Genomic DNA, 21,141 nt, shown 5'->3' with positions numbered 1-21,141 from the left:
GTCCAAATTACTCTTGGTAACCTCAAAACACGCCATCAAGGCAGAACACGTTACACTTGGTAACCTCAAAACACGCCATCAAGGCAGAACACGTTACACTTGGTAACCTCAAAACACGCCATCAAGGCAGAACAAAACAAAACAGAGTAATGTCTGTAACAAAAAAATAACGTACATACAAGCGGCAATCAACACACAGAAAGAAACAAAAGCTGTCTTGCGTTCTTCTCCCGCTTCCCTTTAAACTCGAAGGTTGAACTTGATAGGCCACGGGAGGGAGATGACGTCATGATGTAAATGAAGATTGACATCGCTCTCAACCAACAGCGGACAAGAGATGACGCAAACCTAAGAATAGGATAGTGGTAGAAGAGAGAGAAGAGAAATAGAAACCAAAAGAAAAACATACGACCACAGGGACGTAACAGTGACGCCGAGACTGCAATAAATAGGTAGTAGTGAGAAAGCATGTTTGCCACGGTGTTCTGCGCGCGTTCGAAACCCGTAGAAAGATTTTTTTTTTTTTTGAGATCATAGCAATACTTTTGTCATCTTGACAAGAATACGAAAGGCATGTAAAGAGCAAGTCTGCGTTTATTAGACAGCTTCATGTCGCGTCAGTTTGAGCTTTCAGAATCGACGAATCTGCTCCTACGAATCTACGATCTTCGCACATCTGCAGCGGGTGATCTGAACAGGAAGTTGGTCACCAGTTAACACGGTCACCATTTAATCCGTAACACCGGTAAAATCACAAAATAAACGTGTTCTATAGAGCCCTGCGGCACACCCATAGTGCATGCTCGTAAGAGAGATGATACATTATTTATAGATACACTCTGCTGCCTTGCACTGAGAAAAGATTTAATCCAATTATTTGTACTTATACTAATAGAGAAATGTGTTAATTTATCTATCAGTAGTTCATGGATTACTGTGTCGAAGGCCTTACGCAAGTCAAGAAGTCTTTCGCCCCTACAACTCCTCCGCTATCCAGATTTTATTTCCTTTTTTAAGTAGCAACATGCTGTATCCGTTGAGTATCGTTTTCTGAAACCAAACTGGAGAGGATGCAGCATTGTAATCAAAATGTTTCACAAGCTGTGCTGCAACTACTTTTTCAAAGACTTTGGAGATTGTGGGAACGATGCTTATAGGTCGATAGTTAGAGACCTGGGGCCTCATTTATAAAACTTTGTGTAGGATTTGTGTCAGAAGTGGCATACGGATGAAACATAGGGCGTGCGTACGCACAGAAATATTCGGATTTATAAAACCGTGCGCACGCAAATCCTATGCATTTTTCCCTTAATAAATCACAATCAATTCTAAATGTAGTGCAGCTTTTGCGGCTTCATGTCACGCCCATAGTTGCCCATAAATAGTCCATGAAACGCCCACAAGTTAAATCATTCTTTGCATGATTGTGTTTGTGGGGTGCAATATAACATGTATTCGTGGTTTTTCTTTTTTTAAAAGTCTTATTTTTCATAAACTTCACCTTTATTGTCAGCCGCACGCTCCTCTGTCCCCTGAACGAGCCGTTGACTTCCTGAGTCTATGAAACCACTCCCCCAGAAACAGGCAGTGGGCTCTGATTGGTTAGTTTGGGCCGGTGTGTTGTGATTAGCTAAACTGTCGCTCACATTGTCCGGAAGGTTAACGCCCATTACCTTTACAGGCGAAATGTGCCTGCGCTCCGGTCCAGATGCAGATGGTCCTGTAGTGGGACTGTGAGCAGAGCCGGCCCGAGGCATAAGCGAACTAAGTGGCCGCTCGGGGTTATTTTTTATTTTTATTTTTAGATTACTTAAACAAGTGACATAAATCAATGAATATGACTAAATGAATCATTCAAGACAACAAAACTCTGATTTAATGATCAATATACCTGCCTACAAGTTACAACTGCTGCTGTGTCTTGCATACACACATACAACGAGCGCCAGAACATTATTACCGGTATTATAGGAACAGACTTTGTTGGATTATGTCATGTAATATCTAACAAAGTCTCTTACGATAATAATAAAGCTTTTGAGGACAGTTACAATGTATTGAGACAGTGGAGAAATAGTAGGCCAAATATTTTTAGTTTTCAACAATAGGATTGTTGAAGCCTTGCTCTTATGTTTCTCAGTTTTGACATAATTTTAGCAAATTATTTATTTGATGTTTTGAGACAGTTTTTAAGACTGTTAAACTTTTTTTTATTTAAGTAGGCATCTATTTTTTAGGTAGTAGGTATTAATTTTGTTGTAGCCTAATACATAACCGAAGTGTGTTCATTTATAATGCATCATTATTGCGTGACATTTGTGTCATTAATCGTCAAACACAGGTGACTCCGCGTCGTGGGAGGTGCCCCCAAATCAAATTCTGCTTAGGGCCCCCAAAAGGCTCGGGCCGGCTCTGACTGTGAGAGAGCGGGGACGGACGGAGCCGAGCGGTGAATAAGTGGGTCAAGTTCAAATGACAAACACCTGTCTGTGATTTGAGTGATTGGCGTGAGGAGAGCGCATATAAGCGGGCCGTGCGGACAACAGTTTGAGAGAGAGACTGGCCGCTCGTGCACGTATCCTATGGAGTCCTGTTACCGAACACGTAACATTTGAAAGCTGTATTCAGCGGGAAGAGTTTTCACTGCAACTGTGTTCGGCAAAGCTGTGTTTAGTGGGAAGAGTATTATATTATTTATTTTTGCCTTTGACATTCTGAGTTAACTTTATTTGAGCGCGACCTCGCGCTGTGAAGAGTTGTGTAAATAAAAGTGCACGAGTCCCAGTATTCGCCGACCCTGTGTCTCCTTTCATCACCCACACATAACAAACCTGTTCTTACATCACAAAGTGATGATTAAGTATATATACATGATAAATACATTTATAAAATGAGTACATATACAAATTCAGGTCCAAAATGTTTGTACGCGTCTGTCGTAGACGCAAAATAGCATAACTAAGTGGATATAAAGCCAGCGCTGCCATTTGACAAAACTAAAACATCACATCTGTAATTATACATGCAAATACATTTAAAATGATGAAGTCTTAGCCTACTTACAGGTTGTGGCCCAACAACTGCTGCCTCTGGTTTTAAAGTTGAAACTGCTTCATGTTTTAGTAACAGTTTCTTGTTGAATCCGGTGTTGAACTCGTGGAGATTCTGGAAGCTGTCTTCCGTTAAATGCGCAGCACAGAGAGCTAGATTACCATCGTCATTTTCAGGAACATAATCAAACATAAATTGTATCCATTGTTGAAGTACAGCGTCCGTGGGAAGCCGAAACACAGAAGACCTGACAGCTGCGTGAACAACACCCTCGACGAGCTGGAGCTGCTGAAATGCTCTTTTCTGCTTATTCCGGAGGGAGGGTTGATGCAAATGTGTGGGTTAGTGACGTACCATAACCCAGCTGTAGTCCCATTCATTTTTGTAGGCATTTATACTTCCTGATTTTTAAAAGACGATATCTCTGCTTACACTGAACTTTCAGCGCTGCAACTTTGCAGATACTGTTCATGCACCAACAGCAACATTACACACTATTTAACATGAAAAAACTGAAATCGCAGTCAACCCCCCCTTTAATATTCATCAATTGCGAAATCATGTTAAACACAGAGAGGAAATAATAAAAATGTAACTTCACTCAATGTGAAGTAGAAGTTATCGTTGGCGAGGTGGAAAAGAGGAGAGAAATGTTGTTTGGAGGGCACAGTGTGGGTATCCAATATGTCCGTCTAATGGAGCAGATATAGCAATTAAATCGTTAGTCAGGTAGATAATTAGAGAGATATATAGCCTAGATAGATCGATAAATAGGTGTATTATTTGTCCACTGGGGAAAGTTGTTTTCATTGTAAAAATATCTTCATCAGCTCCGGAATCATGGCATTCATGCATATGCCTTTAGTTTGTTTTATTTTTGATTAAATAACGTGTCTCAACCATTCAGAAAGCTGCAAGAAATTACATTTGCGCTGAACTATTTCCCATTTAGATTATAACCGACATCCGTAGCTTGTCAGATGCAGAATTAAATGGATGTAAGTAAAATGCCCCATTACAATGCGTATAATGACGCACAATGGCTGATCTTGCGCTCTTAGAAGATGTGGCGATTAAATGGAAGGATTCAAAGCATCATCTTCACAACAAAAGGTGTGGAAAAATATATTATTTATTGAAGAATTCCCTCATTGTGCAGTTTATTTCAGTTTGGACAGTCTTGATTTCGCCCAACTCCTTGGCCCTCTCTAATTGAATTAATGACTAGACGCTTTTTTGCCTCGACTTTGAAATCCGACCATTTCTTTTTTATTTCGGCCACAGTCCGAGGTTGTGAGGCTCAGCATTTACGGCGTCTGCAACCTTTTGCCACTCAAGTGCCTTTTTGGCATTAGTAATGGCGAGAATATCAGTTTTGTACATTATTTTGTTCTGTTTACCATCTTATTTATGAGAATGAATTGTATAAGCCAATATTATTGAAGAACATATTTCTTTCTTTTTTGGAAATTCGGAAATGTTAACTTGCATTTCTGTTACAGATCGATCAAACGGGTGTTCGTGTAGGCTGTTAATTGTAAGACTTGCTTTGTGAAGTCTTCGTGTTATTTATGAGAGGCAGTATTGCCATTTATTTTACACAACCGTCTACAGTTTCACACACATTCACGTGTTTTTCCATCTGCCGACGGTGTCGCCATTTCTCATTTCACCCGTTTTTGTGCGTACGCCTGGGTCAGAGCTGGCGTGAAGGACCGCACATTTTACCGTCAAGTTTGTTTTTTATAAACACCAACTATTGCGTAGAGAGCGGCGTACGCCTTCTTTTGTGTGTACGCAACGTTTATAAATGAGGCTCCTGGAGCTTATCTCCTGACTTGTGTATAGGCTTTACTATGGCTGTTTTCAAAGCTGTAGGGAAAGTACTTTCATTTATAGACTGATTTATAACTTTAGTGAGCATAAATTCATGTACAATACAAAGTATTTACAATACACTTACAATAAGTACTTTACTCTACTTACAATACAGTCTGTCTGGGTTGTCAGTTCACAACGAGGCTCCATTTAAATTTGTCACACATGGTCTGTGAGAGGCAAGCAGACGTCCGGCAAAATCACAGTCTGAAAAAATAGAGTCTGAGATCCAACCACTCCAGCTCCAGGACGTAGATCAAGGTCAATTATTTCATTGGTCACACTGAGGCTCCATTTACATGAAACTACAATGTTTAGACGCTACTGAGGCTCCTTTTACATGAACATCAAGTCCATACGCAAGCTCCCAATTTTGTCCAAACATCTATAGTTTATTCGCAAGCTCACAGTTGACAAACAAAACATTGATAGTTCATAGTCTTGTGTCATAAAATGTGACACAAATTGTAAAGAATCAAATGTTAAGCCAATCCAGCTCCTCTTCTTCCCCACGAAAAGTCCTCTTCTTGATGCCGTGGTCGAAGCAGATCTTATCATCTTTCTCAGTGTCCGTGGTGGCCTGAAAGAGCAGGACATGCCTGTCTCCCCCTGAAGCTTCACTATGCAGTGGCATGGCTGCACGTTGTGCTTCTTCTTTGAGTGTGTAATCCATCTCCCGAAGGTTTCCAGAGACGGGTGACACTCACAGGGGAAAGTCTCCGCATCGATGCAGATTTCGTCAGGGCCATGTTTGAAGAAAAAACAGGTTTCCCAGCTGGTCCTGCGTCTCTGCCATCTCCCTGCCCTCAGCACCTGTGATCACCTTTCCGTGGAAATCACACAGGATGGAGCCCTTCCCGAAGGCCTTGGTTGCAACAACGCCTGTGGTCAAAAAGAGGGAGTCATTAATGTGCTGTTCATGATGTTATTATATTCATTTTATTTATGGATTTTACTGTGCTCATAAGACAGTTGTACATACCTTTCTGCTCCCCAAAGGCCTTCACAGCCAGACCCGACCATTTCTGCCTGGTCACCCCCTTGATGATGCCCGGGTCACTCTCCGCCTGTGCTCTGCTGAGCGGCCTCCACTTCGCCATGATGTCCTCTGGACGAGGATGATTGGCCGTCCAGCCCTCTGCATCTATGACTAGGATATTCTGATGTTTACCGTGTGCAGAATTTTCAAAACTCATCGGAACATGAAGTTTAAATCCAAACCAAGGCAATCCGAGAAACCTGCGGCTGTTAAAAATACGCCATTATTTCACTGCAGCGTGCCAGTGTTCGTCTACACTAGTGACGGCGACGCTGAAATGTGTGAGAACAGATGAATAAAATCAGTACGAAACACAAACATTTCTTTATTTGGATTAAATATTGTGATCATTCAGTGTCATTTTTCAATGTCAATCGTTTTACTATTACATGTTCATGCCCAAAATGCTTAATTAATATTCAGAGAAGTTGACTGTCATTCTCCTCTAACTGCGGGCGTTCTGATCGTAGGCACCTCGCGATCATTCATTCATTCAACTATTTTAAAAAGACAGGAATAAAGCACCAATGTACTTTTTATTAGTCAAATTCATTAAAAAAAATGTAAACTCAAGTATAGAATATAAGTAGGCTAAGAGAAAAATACTGTTGTTAATGAGAAGACAGAAGACTGCTGCAGGTTAGTGGATATATATATTTAGCCTATTTATTATTCAGAATGGAACAGTTGGAAAGAAAATATATTTAGAGGAACATTTCAGCAGGCTCGAGATAATTAATACAGAGATCATTATTCATTGTTTTAATCAATTGGCATCCATAAAACGTAGTGATAATCTGCATTCTCATGTATGGACGTGCGATGAACACTCTAACCGGAAACTCCCGGTATGTAATAAGTAAAACGCGGAAGTAGTTGTGCAAGTAGTCCATTGTTTACACATTTAGCTTACCAGGTCTGACATTCTTTGATCCCTGCCGGCGGTAGAACCTGTCCCAGGCTTTGACCATAGCGTCCGGATAACGTCCACGGACACAATGTACACTAAAAAGTAAATTAATCGTTTATCCAAGGTAAAATTATAGAAAAACTATTTCTTTCTAAACAAAATGTCCTTCTTATGCGTGGATTCTTAGAAATATAACATGCAAACTTCCAATTACCTCATTTTACACTTATATAAGCTATAAAAAATAAAATAAAAATAAAAAGAGTAGAAGCATACTTGTTGAGCCCAATGAAACCATCGGTCTTGTTGGTCTCCTTTAGTTTAAGGCTGCTCAGCTCTCTGTAGGAACATTGAAGATGTGTTGAATATTTACACACCACTCATTCAAATGCATAACATATTTGTTGAGATATGCCAGAGATCCTACTTAGAAATGATGATTTCATGGAGGATTTCACCAGTGGTGGAATGTAACGAAGTACAAATACTTCGTTACTTTACTTAAGTACATTTTTCATGTATCTTTACTTTACTTAAGTAGAATAAATAGTGAATACTTTTTACTTTTACTTCGTTACATTTTGCAGCAATTATTATACTTTCTACTCCACTACATTTCTACAACTTCTGTTACATTTTCATTACATTTCCTGATCAGTTTTTTCCCCTGCCAAAACGTAAACGTTGCACGTTTGTCTCACCAGTGACGTTTGGTTGCCATAGATACATCAACTAAATGCGTCTTGCACGCAGTGTGTTTATCGTGCAATTTATACGCGAAAATTTGTTTTTACATGCTTAGGAAACGCACCGTGTGTAATATACGTTTGGTTAGGATTATGGCAAGCCAAGAGGTTCAGAATTACACCTGTGTAAAAGATTTTTCTTTTAATAAAAATCACTAAACCTATCTTTGTTTTATGTCGTCCTTAAAGTTTGAAAATGTATTGTTTTTTCACCATCGTGGGGAGGGGTGGGAGTGGTAAAAAGGGGCGGGGCTTATTTTTATGGGGGGCAATAAACCTGTCAGTTTGATGGGTTAAATTTATTAATTGCATTTTTTAAATCCAACATTTGGGTTTGTCCATATTTGACCCAAAATTGGCTTAAAACAAACCAGCATTTTTTTTAGAGTGTGGTTATTTATGGACTTAGCATTCAATCGGTCTGCTATTGTTTGCCAGGCATTCTCTCTTTGTTTTATTACAGCATCTGTATTGGCTTTTTTACATATTATATGTTTCACTTCTTCATGCGTTTCCATAAGAAGCTGTTGCTCATTAGGTGAAAAGTATGCCGCACGGGTTTTGTCCATTTTCGGATCGGTGATTCTGTGATCGTTTTCGAGCTCTTTTTAAGAATGCCGTGAACATGCATTTATCCAAACTATATACACCTGGCTTGACATAGCCGCGCGTTCTCATCCTGGCTCAGCAAACGTGCAACGGATTAAGCCAGGATACACTGATCAGACTAGGTCAAACCGCGACTGTTCAGTTATCCTGGCTTTCTTAATTCTACTTTTGTGCAATACCCCTCTGGTCTCATTGTTAATACGTAGGTTACCCCCTTGTCTCCTTCCAAAGAACATTCACAGTGAAGGATTGATCATTATTGTGCCAATAAATACAGCATAATCATTCACAGGATATCTATTTACCTGTCTGGTCTCAGGACTTTCCTCAGGAGTGGTGCCGAAGTCATCTTCCGATGCTCTCACCCTCTTCCTTGGTGTGTCTATCTTACGGCGATGACGTACTCGCTTGAGTCCCACTCCAGTGTTGTCTTCCCCTTGAAGCACAGCCTCCAAAAGCTCTAGGGCCTGCTTGACAAGTTTGTGACATAAAACTTGTCTGCCGTCTGAGTGTCGTGACACATGAATTTTGATATTTTATTTCTGTCCGTTTCTGGATGAGTGAATTTGGTCTAGAAATGGAGGGAAAAAAGTAGAAAACAAAAGCAGTTTTAGGAGACAACACCTATCTGAAAGTCTCTGAAATAGGAACCCCCAAAACGAGAGAAAACACTTACATGGCTGGTGATGGAGGTTCTCACATCGGTGAAGTTTGGATTTCCTTCTGGTGCTTCTGAAATATGTCACCAGCTTTTTGCAGACATTTGTGGTGAATGTGAAAAAGAAATATTTTGCTGCGCTGGCAGCGGGAAGTCTTTGTCTGATGTTCAGGAAGCGCTGCATCCAGTCGAATTCCTCTCTGGTGCGTGCAATTTGTGCGGGGCCAAACATCTGGCTGGTCTTGTGCTGGAGTATCTGTTGACACACACAGAAAAACGTTTCAGAACAGATTAAACAATTTGAGGTCACCTGATGTCTAAAAAAGAATGTAATACACTCACGTTGATCAGGAACACATTTTCCATAGGGCATTCCTGAGCCTCCTCAACCTCCTTGATGGTCATATTTTGGTAGACCCCCCCTCGGTGACCATACATGGCTGCCAGGTAGGCAGACATATGACCATAACATTCCCACTGATGGGCTGTGGAGGGATCGTCACTTTCCAGGAGGACTATAAACAACACAGACCACAATCTCAGTGTTCATGTTGCACATTTCTTATTCTCTGTCAGTACAATGAGTTAAATGGGTGAAAAAAACGTCCTCAATATTTTGGGGATGGCCTGCTTGGCCTGGCTCAGACATTTCAATAGGGAGGCTTTGCTAAGCACCTTTTGTTCTTTAACAGTCTTTACCGCAGTCCGGTGCATGGCAACCTTTCTCTTCAGTGACTTTCTGATGCTCATCATCTCCCGGCGCAGACCAATCAGCACTGTCTTTGACAGTCGACAGGAAGGGGGAGGAGTTTCACATACGTAATTCAAGAACTGAGACACGTTCTGCACATAATACTCAATTGTTGTTTCCTTTTTGTGGGCCTTGCGCAGGGAGGCGACCCACTGCACACAAACAAACAAACAACAAACGCCCTCTATGAACACTCATCTTTATTATTATTATTATTATTATATATTTTTTTAAAACAGCTTTAAAAGAGGCACATAATAAGAAAATGACTTACGTATGAATCCTGCTCGTCTCGTTCAGGAAGATCAGGGTGCTCAGTCTCGTCTTACCCTCACTCATGTGTGTTAAGAATTGATTAATTCTAAACATTTTGGCATTTACATCGTCAGTATGTTTAGATGATGGGTCTGGCCCTAATTGGTTGAGCCGAAACTCTTCCGTGATGTTATCTGTGCACAAAGAAAAATGACTTACTTTAAATTATACATTCTGGTATCTAGTATATTTTCAAGTAAGACACAGAGCAGTGATAAATATTAAATAGTGACTTACTTTAAATTATACATTCTAATGCCGGGGTTGTACTGCACTGCAAAAAAAAGCTTTTCTTATAAGTTTTTGCTTAAAAAATCAAAATCATCTGCTAATGGAACAAGAAAAATAATTTTAATTCAAACAAAAACAATATTATTTTTCTATTCAATCAATCAATCAAAACTTTATTACAGACTCAAAGTCCATTTTTAAAAAGAAAGAGAAAAACAAATAAACAAAAAAAAATGAATTTATTTCCAATTCGCTTAGTTTTGATTTATTTCCCATCTTCATTGAAGACTTTTTAGATATTTGGACTGGAAACAAGGCCCAAATACTAAGTAAAAAAAAGCTTTTTCTGCAGTGTGTCAATGACGTTTCAGGAAACACCCAGTTAAAACAATGCAAGTGCACTCACTCAGTGTCACCCCATGATCTGGGGGGCTCTCCGGCTCCTGAAAGCTGGGTGGTTGCTGGCTGGTGGAGGGCTCTACATCACTGGATGGCCCGGGCACGGTGGGTAGAAGGGTCACCTCCAGACCCGAGAGAGGAGATGAGCCTCCTGGTTGCCTTGCTCAATCTTCCCGCACCCTTGGATGCTGACCTCTTCTTCAACAGACGGTACCGCCGGGTAATGTCGCGCAGGGCAGTGGTCAGCATGTCAACACTTTGATTTAGGTTGCTGTTCTCAAGCCGCAACTTTTCCACCCTCTCTTTGCAGTCAGGGTTGCTGCACTCTTCCTCGTCCTCATTTAAGGGCACATCAGGATCCTCAATTTCTGGAAGCAAGTCCAGGGTGCTTACCAAGGGAACCGCTGGGTTAGTGTCCCTAAGTGCTGCAATCTGTGAGATAATCTTCTTCCTCTTAACAGTCTGGAGTGTGTTGTCCCTTTCAGCACGGGACAGCTCCACGTGGGATTTAATGCCCAGTCAAAGATGAGACTTTGACCGGGTGTATCTCGGAAACCACGCCCACTTGAAGCTCCAAACTCCGGGCATTGGTAGGGACACATAGGCCCCCCATGACCCCAGAGTATGGAGCCCAAAGTCGGCTTGGTTCTCGAGATACACCCAGAATCAGCATCCAACTTGTAGCTTAATAAGTTACTGACTGGACTTCACCACATAGTGTGAAATCCCCAAATGTTTACAGGATCTGACCCGCTGAAAATGTCTAAGTAAGAAAGAGCATCCATCCTGTAACCTATTTGACGGGTCCCCTATAGGTTTCCCCCTGGACGTTCGAATATTATGCAAATTGTGCATAATTAATGTCTGTAATGTACATGAGTGTGTGGAGCTGTGTCCCCTGTGTGGTGTACAGTAGGTTTCACCTCATAAAAGCACTGTAGTTATGAAATATGACCCATTAATGTACAGTCCGGGAGGAAGCCTACAGGAGCTCTGTGGAATAAGTTGCAGGTTGGCTCCAAAGTTTGAACGGCTATAACTCGGGGACCCGGCCGCCTAGCCACACCAAACTCGGGTCAAAGTAGGGTCCAGAGGGGCCCTCTCCAACGCGCCCTAGCCCGTGCTTCTAGCGCCCCCACAGGCCGAGATACGGGGTCCAACAGGAAAGGGTGCACTTCAGAAGGAAGGGTCGCAGAGCCTCGGGACACTGGGGTCTGAGAGGACCACTAGAGGGCCCTCATCACCCCGAAGGACGATCCGCTGGGAGGAGGAAGTGGAGGAGGAATATTAGCTCCTCCTATGATCTCCTCCTGGAGGATGGGTGCTCAGTGTCCTGCAAAATAACACAATACAACATCTGTCCAACTGCACATCATACGATAATCTCTGTCTAAAACAGATGCACTGTTTAATGACAAGTGTACTCACAGTGCGGCTTATCATCTCAGTGGTTGCCTTGGGGAAGAAAAAAAACATTGAAAAAAAATAAATGAAATGTGAAATATTACCACAAGCTTTAATTTGTTATAAACCAAGTTAATAAAGATTAAGATTTTGCCAAACAACAAAGCATTTTCTATCAATACTTATTTCTACACTTACCTCTTCACTCACTCCTGATGTGACAACACCGCTGTCGCTCATCATTTTGCTATTATTACTATTATTTCACACAAATGCCGCATTTATTATTTTTATTTGAAATAAGAAGATCATCAAGCCTGTAGTTTCTTGATCAGTTACCAAAGAATTTAAAATATTAATCAAAATCTTTACCAACAATATAAATCTTTACAGTCACTTTTGAATCCATTTAACCAAATATGTCCTGTATTTTTGACCAAATGAATGAAGGCCTGATGAGCATAATAATCTACTGACGTTTAAGGGGGCCCTATAAGGCGGATATTGACGTATGGTCAAAAGACGTCCCAAGACGTCAGTTATATGACTTTTTGGGATGAGACTGTGTTAAGGAAAGACAAGCAGAGCTCTAAAAGCAAAGGATTCTCACAGATTGTGGGTCCGCAACAGCAGAATCTGGGACTACAATCAGCTCTGTCTGCTCTTGCCTGACTCACGCTCTCGAGTTTCCATGTTGAAGGATCTTCTACGGCGTGGTTTTTGTAACCAACCAGCCCAAGGAGTCTGAAATGGACAGAGACAGAGAAGCTGGCAGTGCCTGCTCTTCCAAGGTAAGTTCAGTCATTACATGCTTATTACATGATAATAAATAATATATTTTATTGTTCTTAAACCATTCCATTGCAAGATTAAAATTAATGGGGAAGACAAGGATATAATCTTATTTGAAGCACTGAAGGACATCACTGTTGGCACACAGCTCAAATATGACTAAAGAGAGGCTCTTACCGTGGAGAGGGCCTGAGTCTAGAATGGCTCGACGAATAATCCAGTTCCATAAAAACACAAAATTTTTTAATTACTTATTTAATAGTTCTGTTCTTTATATGTTTATTTTTTTTATTTTATTTTTATTGTATATAGTTTTTTATATTTCTATTTTCTTCTAATTCTTAATAAAATTTGTTGTCTTGAAAAAAGTTGTCAAGTTTAATTATTACTGTTCATGGACAGCACACTTATGGGTCATTTTTTTTAGAATTACATTGACTTTATGAGGTGACACATGCTTTACCCAACACACAATTTACATTTCAGCTATTAATTATGCAAAATGAATAGGTTACAGCTGGGATGCTGTTTTTGACTTAGAAATTGTATTTAAAATTTCAAAATTATAAGCACACCCCATCATAATTCATAATCACTATCACAATTGCATAATTCCTATAATGTACATAATTAGGTTTGCAGCATATACACCAAATTCTAAACAGCATCCCATCAGAAATGGGATTCATGGAAGTGGGAATGGGAGTTGTTAAATACATACTTTTTCTCCATCTATGTTGCAAGCACAGAGAACATCTCTAATGATTGAATAGACATCTTGAAGTCCACATGCAACATATTAGACAGGGACAGATGTGCTGTACATGTACAGCTTATGGCCCAGTCCAATACTTTGTGTCCCACCTGTAGCTCATCTGAAATTTTCAGATGTTGAATTACAATAGGCTAACGCTTTGGGAATTTAATCAAAGTTTATGAAGTCCAAAGAGGAACTTGTTTTACAGGACTGTAAAATATTAATGTTCAAGTAAGATTGCAAGTTGGTTTACTCTTGGAGCAATTCAAAAAATAATCCTCCACTTGGTGATCCTGGGAAGATGGCACTTGGTCTGCCTGGTTCAGACTCACAACAATATCAATCCCAGCAAATACTGTGAAAACCCTATCTCGGTGAAAACTCAACTGATCCTAACGACATAGGCCTCGTTGAAATCGTCTATTAGCACTGAAAATAACAATATAATTTTCATAATTTTTGGCAGAGGATTGGCTGAGATATCTGTCGAAAACCAACATGCGCGTTACATATGTTGTCCGCGAGATGAGACGCGGGTGACGTCACTATCCCAGCAAATTCTGTGAAAACCATATCTCGGCGAAAACTGAACGGATCTGAACGCCACAGGGCTCGTTGGAATCGTATATTCGCACTGAAAATAACAATATAAGTTTCATAATTTTTGGCTGAGTTTTGGCAGAGATATCAGGTGAAAACCAACGTGCGCGTTTTCATGGCGGCCGCGAGCGGAAGTGCGGGTGATGTCAAGGGCTGCGTCCAAAACCGCATACTCAATGAGTAGGTACTTAATTTCAATGAGTACTTACTCAACGAGCGCTAAAAGAGTAGGTACTTTATAGCCAAATCTCGTTGAGAATGAGAACCGGACATCTGCCATGTTGACGTTATCATGTGACCTACTACGACGCGTTATCATCATATCACAAGCGCAAAGAAATGAACAGCGACACGTTTAATTCTTATATCTACAAATATCTTGACATTGATGAAACTTGCTCATTTTGTTGTGGTATTGTTGAAGAAACAGCTGGCCATTCATTTTGTGAATACATTTAAGGTTGATTAAGTTGTTATATTTTAAACCCTAGGCCTACTAATGTGACCCACAGTGTTATTCTTATAACGATATTTTTTTTATTAAGAAACCCCCAAATCGTCACCTCTTGAATATATGTTGTTAATTTCCTTATTTTATACCCAAAACGTTTCTCCTTTAAGTTTTCCTCCTTTTCTTGATGAATTTACCTTGTTTCATCCCTCAGACCTATAACAACAACAAAAAAACAACAACAACATTTTTCATGTATTATGAAGAACTATTTAAAGATAGCCTTGTTATTGTTCCTTTTTCCTGTATTATGATGTAAACAAACCAATGATCTTTATGTTTTCTGTTTTGTCATTATGACTATTATGGTATCTTTCCATGATCTTGTATGTAATACGTTTATAAGTTTAAATTATATGAGCGACAGGTGTACTAACACTTCATACCATCAGTGACTCGACAGCACAACCTAGAACAGTTTTCCTCTGCGTTTGTAATGTCTGCACAAAGGAGACGGGCAGCTGCTCGAAGATCTCTTTTTGGAGAAAACTGTTCATTTTATACTCGAAAAATGTAAGTATCACTCTTTAAAAATGAATATTACCTCAGAATGAATTGCATTGTTGGCCCACCCCAAAACTTAAACAAAATAATAATATTAAATGCTGACCAATACTTAATTATATAACTTTTTTATATACTAAAAATATAATTTAATATAACAATGGATACATTAATTAAATAATTAAATTTTATATACTGACAACAATAATAAAAATGAATAAATGAGTAAAAGAACAAATAAAAGTAACCATCACAATAAACAAATGCATTATACAAGTCAACAACACATGAAACAAAGCTTTATTCAAACTACAAGCATGTATTTACAGCCGCTGAACACCACATCATGCCGACTCGACACAGCGGTTCCCATTCTGCAGCTTTATTCTGATGAATTCACCAGAGGGGACTGTGCCTTCTTCCCAGAGCTTCTTGTTGTGCTGCGCTTCACAATCTGAGGCAATAAGGGCAGGTGGAGAGATCGAGGGTCTCGTAAAGGCAGGTGGAGAGATGTAGGGACTCATCCATGGCACCACTTCTAGGATGCACCTCTTGGCTCCTCATCCTCAGTGCTCACACCAGTCTGCAGACATTTCAGATCCTACAAAAATGCACAAACATTATACAAAAGCAGTCATTTTAACACAATGTCATTTGATTTATCTATTAAAAATGTCATTTGATTTATCTATTAAAAATAACCTTACTTTATATTTGAGTAAAATCCCTAAAACAAATGCTGCCATCATCTTTCCTTGCAGGTCCTGCTCCACCACAAAAGCTATGCAGCAAATGCACAGAAATCAAGAATCAGAAAAGTGTTGTAATTTCTCTACTTGAATTTACAATAATTCAAATAAACTACAATTTAAGATTGAATAGATTTTGTTATCCATTTCTGTAGTATACTCACCCAAAGCCTTTGATGACAGCATTCAGCATCATGAGCCTCTCTCCACCGGATAAACACACGCGTGTTCTTCTGTCCTTGTAACATACAGACAAGATTCACATTACGAGCTCAACACTGAATTTACATGCTGAGGTTGATGTGTTAACTCACTTTTAATCCAACTTAAATGTTCCTTAATATATCAACACTAATAAGGGACAAATTAAGTATAACATATTTAGTTACTTTATAGATTTGTTTATTTACCGTATTTACAGCACATTTGTCTAATGTAAGTAGTGTTTGTTGACAACAGTGAATTATCCTTCATAATAGCACATATAACGTTACATCACTGTATGTGATGTGCTCATCTGCAATACTTAAACAATATTTTCATTTCAGATGTAAATAGACATTTTAAATAAGCGTGTTTAAGATGTAACGTTATATGGTTATGTAAATCCATTTTAGAAACTTACGTGTAGCGTACTTACTGGAGCTCCCCTGTTTAACTAACTAATAAAACATGTGTTTACACCAAAATCACAACTATACTATACTGTCTAAGTCCTTTAGACCAGTCATTCCCAAAGGCGGGGTCCCGACCCACAAGTGGGTCGCGGGAGATTTTGTATGGGTCGCCAAGTCGAGCACTATTTTTCAGTTTTCTATAGGCTACTATCTAGATCAGGGCTATTCAATTGGCGGCCCGCGGACCAAGTGCGGCCCGCCAATCATCTCCATACGGCCGAGGGCACCCCAACCTCCCGCCTCCTATTTTCTGTTGGTGCGGTTTAATTTGGTTACACTGTAAAACCTAACAGTTGTACTAGCTCATAACTAATGAGGTCATTACAGTCAAATGTCCTTATGCAGTTGAACAAACTATTAAGTATTGAGCTCTGTTGACATTTATGCCACTTTAATTGAATAGGGCTCAAAATTTGATAGTTAATTTGTGTGGATCACTCAAAAAGTTTAGGAGTAGTGGCATGACGTTAATGACGTCATGACGTGGTGGGTGGGTCTTATCTCTGCCTCAGGAAAGCTAAGTCAGCCATCTTGAATTTGCTTTCATGCGGAGAAGTTTTCATGGAAGTTTTTACAGTTTAATTTGTTTTTATTCGTTTGCAATGCATTTTTTATCCCCTCACTTCAAACCACGACCTCAGTTTTTTCATCTTTGACCTGCCGTCATTTCAGCGCCGTCTTATCAGTCCTGATTTGGTAAGTAATGCTAACATTTTTTGTTGTTGTTGTTTTTAATTGAATTTCGATAAATAGTCTTACATTTGGAACTGGGAATACATGTATATAATATGCACAGTGAATATTTGTTGTAAATAGTTTACAAATCCGAGTAATTGTAACTAAAAATGTTTGAATCTAACAACGGTGTACAGTTGGCGGGTTTCCGGAAGAACTACATTTCACATAATGCATGTTTTCCCGGGACATTGACGTAGAGGAACGACCGTGAGTTTGAATTTTCTCGTGGAGTCCGAAACGCTCCTATATGGTCCGAAAGCATAACGTTAACTTATCCCTGCTTGACAGTTTCTGCCGGCTGTTGTTTTCGCTGGTAATGCATGTAAAGTAACGTTTACTTATTTGTAAGTGTCCGCGTTAAACAGTAAGTATTTCACGTTGACAAGCTGTGTGTGTGTGTGCAGCGTGAATCTAACAATGCTAAACAACATAATGTCAGTGTGTTATCATGAAACCAACAAGGTCTTTGTGTGTATTTCTTTCCAGGCTCGAGTGTTTGGTTGTGAGATGATCATCTAGAATCTTTTTTTAAAGTTCAGGTAGGATGTATTATGAAATAATGTTATTAACAATTGGTTTTATTTTGTGTTTCCACTGTCATTCTTTTGCCATTTCTTTAGATGTTTTTATCACTTGAACCCTTTATTAATACTTTGTTAGTATTAATAAAACAAAACATCAACAGAAATAGCATATACACACACAACTTTAATGCTGTGCTTGTTACTAACTAACTTGCTCAACTTTTAAACTTTTCATTTTACTAAAAATACTGTACAATGAATGTTTTTGATAGATTTGAAAATTTTGGATTTTTATCTGTAAATTTACTTTTTTAAATTTAGTTTATCATTATCTATCGTTTAAAAAATGTTTTTAGAACATTGACTAATCATCTTTGTGTGCATGTTGTGTATAGATATTGGACTTGAGTGCTACAGAGAGTCAGCGTTTCACCATCAGACAGTTGCCAATAGGTGAGATTTGTAAATTGTTTACTGATATGATTTTTTTTTTTAAAGCAGATTGAAATGAAAAGTATTCTCTATTTGATAACATTATACAGCCTGTTTTAAATTAAAGAATGACAAATAACTTTCTATTTTGACATTGGTTCTGACTCATCCCTAGTAGAATTGCCCTTGTTTTTCCTACCTGGCAACTGAAAACTTAAACTAAAAATACGTTCACAAATCTCTCCATGTATTGCAGAGTTTCACCGAATCAACAACGTTAACCTGCGCAATCAATTCTACAAGGAGCTGGACAGACACATGCCTAAACTCATCTCCTTGTTCAGAGACAAGGCCACCAAGACTGTCAAGACAGCGGAGGAGCTAGCCAAACTCATGAGGATTTATGACCTTCAGGTGAATTTTAAACTTAACATGATTCAGAAACAGATTATTTACAAATTATATTCAGACAACTATAAGAAACCATAGTGAATTGCCTGGACTGTGCCCTGAGGCTAATAGATTATTTCATGAACAACATTGTCATCTCATCAGAGATAGACATCCTGACAAGATGTATTCTATCAGAAAGAGGTACCTTTAAAAGATACTTTCAGATTCAATTTGAAGATATCCAAATAACTACTGTCTGTATTAATGAAATTTTGTTTACAATTTTAAGTTTTGAGTTCCTTTTTTGTGTTATTCAAGTATTTACAATAGAAAGTAATTTATTTGAAAAATGTTTTAATGAAGAAATGGTGAACCAAAAACACTGAATCTACCATTCTATAGCAAAGACCACCATCAGAATATGGAGCTATTTAACACTTTTCTTTTATTTTTTTTAAGTGTTTGTTCTGCATTTGTGTAATTACTTTTGTAATGCATATTTTTTTTCCATCTAGCAACAACGTGATGTAAATATGAGACGGGACCTCATCCTCGGTGCACTTCCTGTCTACCTGCATGAAGATTCTTTAAGTTCTTCAGGACCTGTAATGTAAGTGTACTGTCCTCACTATCAATCCCTTTGCCTTGCTATTCGGTCAGCTTAAACATATCTCTCTAAAAACTATAGGAAAACCAGGCGGTTATTTCAGAAAGCAGGTTATGTGAAAACTCTTGACTTATCCATTCCAGAGGGCTATTCCAGAAAGGAGGTTCAACAAACTCTAACCCTGAACTCTGAGTTGACTTACCCTGAGTTTTTAGTTGCAGAATAGCTGATCTGAGTTAAGTAATTCAACTCCGAGTATGTTAACTCTTGAGTTGAGCTTGTGCTTCACAAGCAGTATAAAGCCATCAATGGAGCTCTGATACTGTGTTTCTCCATGGCAATCAGGAAGCATAGATTTAACTTAATCTCTGGGTCTGTTACTGTGGTAACTTACGTTGTGAACCTAAAGATTTGCTTGAAGAAACCCTGAGTCTTACGTAGCTGCCTGACAGTAGCTGTCCTTTCTTTTTCAGTCCAATCATGTTGAAGCAGAAATAATTCACATAGTTTGATTAATTTTGATGAGCTCTCACTCCCTGACAAGGACTGAACCGAACAGTTGACCGCTCTCTCATCAGTCCACAATTTATTTACTTCGGCCCTACAGTGAAATTATCAGACTACACGTCATTGCTGATGTGCTCTCAGATCAGAACGATCGTCTTTGTTTTAGCTTTTTTTTTTCACCAGCTGGCAGAAAAAGAGAAATAACTAATAATACTATAATAATAATGTTTTAGAGTACCTAACTCAGATCAGCTATTCTGCAACTGAAAACTCATGGTAAGTCAACGCAGAGTTCAGGGTTAGGCTTAGAGTTTGTTGAACCTCCTTTCTGGAATAGCCCCCAGGACCTGAGTTGTTATTCTTAAGTAAACTGTTATTCTCAAGTTATTATAAATGAAAAGGTAAGTATAAAGCTTTCCACAAAAAGTATGCCAACAGATAGGTGTGAAAATAACATAAGATATAAGCATATGTAAAGAAAATAGTTTAAACATGTGGCTTAGTAGTAGTCTAAGTGCCAGTAATGTTTAGAGATCATTGGCATGATTTGTATCCTTGAGGGGCTAAACTCATTCTTGTATTATTTGTGTTTTATAGTCAGGAGTTGGTCCAGACCTCACCGATACTCCAGTGTCTCTCCTGACAGTCGTAACAGATAACACTACTGATGCAGCCCTCTTCTGCCCTGAGAGTATCTGTCGTGAAGGATAAAATACTTGCAAGCTCCTTTTGTGTCTTTTTAAAAGCACATTGTTGAATAAAAAAAGTTGCTAAATTGTCACAGTGGTGTCACTTCATCTTTTCTGACATTATTAGCTGAGTAAAATTGTGTAGTTGGCTGACATCAGGATTTTAGTTTAGAGTAAATGTTGAGTGCATATCCCACTTTATGAGTAGAAAACTATAGGACATTTAGTGCATTTCCTACATTATGAGTTTAAGAAAAGTGAAAATTGAGTATATATCTGACATTTTATGAGTTTAAGAAAAGTGAAAATTTTGAGTGTATTTTCAACATTTTATGATTTGAAGATAATTGAAATTTTTGAGTGAATTACTCACTAATTTTAAGTTGAGAAATATCAATATTTTTAAGTTAACATTGAGATAATTTAAGGCAACATTAAATATAACTTTTAATTTAAGTTAACTTAAAACTTTTAAAAACATCACTCAAATATTTTTGTGTAATCTGTTACAAAATAATTTTTGAGTTCTGTGAACTTATCCGGGTTTACAGTGTAGATATGCGCGTCGCCGCAGTGGCGCGTGCAGCTGGGCGACTATCCGCACTGTGTGTGTACCATGAGCGCTCCGACTGACCTGAGAGAAAAGTTTACAGTCCGAATATTTCAGCAG

The 21,141-nt window shown here is 38.8% G+C and overlaps 1 protein-coding gene, 2 long non-coding RNA genes and 1 pseudogene across 4 annotated transcripts; 1 reads left to right on the top strand and 3 right to left on the bottom strand.

Annotated features, from left to right (window-relative positions):
- Positions 1 to 5,521: 5,521 nt before the first annotated feature.
- Positions 5,522 to 8,793, bottom strand: LOC148997437 (uncharacterized). The gene is made up of 5 exons (XM_089122666.1): positions 8,539 to 8,793; positions 7,155 to 7,217; positions 6,882 to 6,973; positions 5,912 to 6,079; positions 5,522 to 5,811 (listed from the first exon to the last, which is right to left on the bottom strand). Exons 1-5 carry the CDS (start codon positions 8,580 to 8,582, stop codon positions 5,669 to 5,671), a joined length of 510 nt encoding a protein of 169 aa, XP_088978792.1. The 5' UTR covers positions 8,583 to 8,793; the 3' UTR covers positions 5,522 to 5,668.
- A 1,090-nt stretch (positions 8,794 to 9,883) lies between these two features.
- Positions 9,884 to 13,160, bottom strand: LOC120477245 (uncharacterized). The gene is made up of 3 exons (XR_016147346.1): positions 12,016 to 13,160; positions 10,595 to 11,920; positions 9,884 to 10,091 (listed from the first exon to the last, which is right to left on the bottom strand). It is a non-coding gene; the product is annotated as an uncharacterized LOC120477245 (long non-coding RNA).
- A 2,509-nt stretch (positions 13,161 to 15,669) lies between these two features.
- LOC120479111 (uncharacterized) lies at positions 15,670 to 16,269 on the bottom strand. The gene is made up of 3 exons (XR_005622817.2): positions 16,069 to 16,269; positions 15,863 to 15,936; positions 15,670 to 15,756 (listed from the first exon to the last, which is right to left on the bottom strand). It is a non-coding gene; the product is annotated as an uncharacterized LOC120479111 (long non-coding RNA).
- A 790-nt stretch (positions 16,270 to 17,059) lies between these two features.
- On the top strand, positions 17,060 to 20,563 carry LOC120479091 (uncharacterized; annotated as a pseudogene). Its single transcript, XR_005622808.2, has 6 exons — positions 17,060 to 17,102; positions 17,839 to 17,858; positions 18,239 to 18,296; positions 18,532 to 18,689; positions 19,184 to 19,278; positions 20,380 to 20,563. The product of XR_005622808.2 is annotated as an uncharacterized LOC120479091 (transcript).
- Positions 20,564 to 21,141: the final 578 nt, after the last annotated feature.

This window comes from Pimephales promelas, chromosome 2 (genome assembly GCF_988280905.1).
Source record: "Pimephales promelas chromosome 2, fPimPro1.hap1.1, whole genome shotgun sequence".
NCBI lineage: Eukaryota > Metazoa > Chordata > Actinopteri > Cypriniformes > Leuciscidae > Pimephales > Pimephales promelas.
The sequence above is the reverse complement of the archived record's forward strand: the minus strand, read 5'-3'. Positions and strand labels throughout refer to the sequence as shown.

What these genes read in the sequence shown, in the direction of transcription:
- LOC148997437 (XM_089122666.1), bottom strand. Translation starts at nt 8,582, where the DNA reads ATGACTTCGGCACCACTCCTGAGGAAAGTCCTGAGACCAGACAG. An exon ending in AAAGTCCTGAGACCAGACAG is followed by an intron (nt 7,218 to 8,538) that starts GTAAATAGATAT and finishes ATGTTCCTACAG; the next exon opens with AGAGCTGAGCAGCCTTAAAC. An exon ending in GGTTTCATTGGGCTCAACAA is followed by an intron (nt 6,974 to 7,154) that starts GTATGCTTCTAC and finishes TTTACTTTTTAG; the next exon opens with TGTACATTGTGTCCGTGGAC.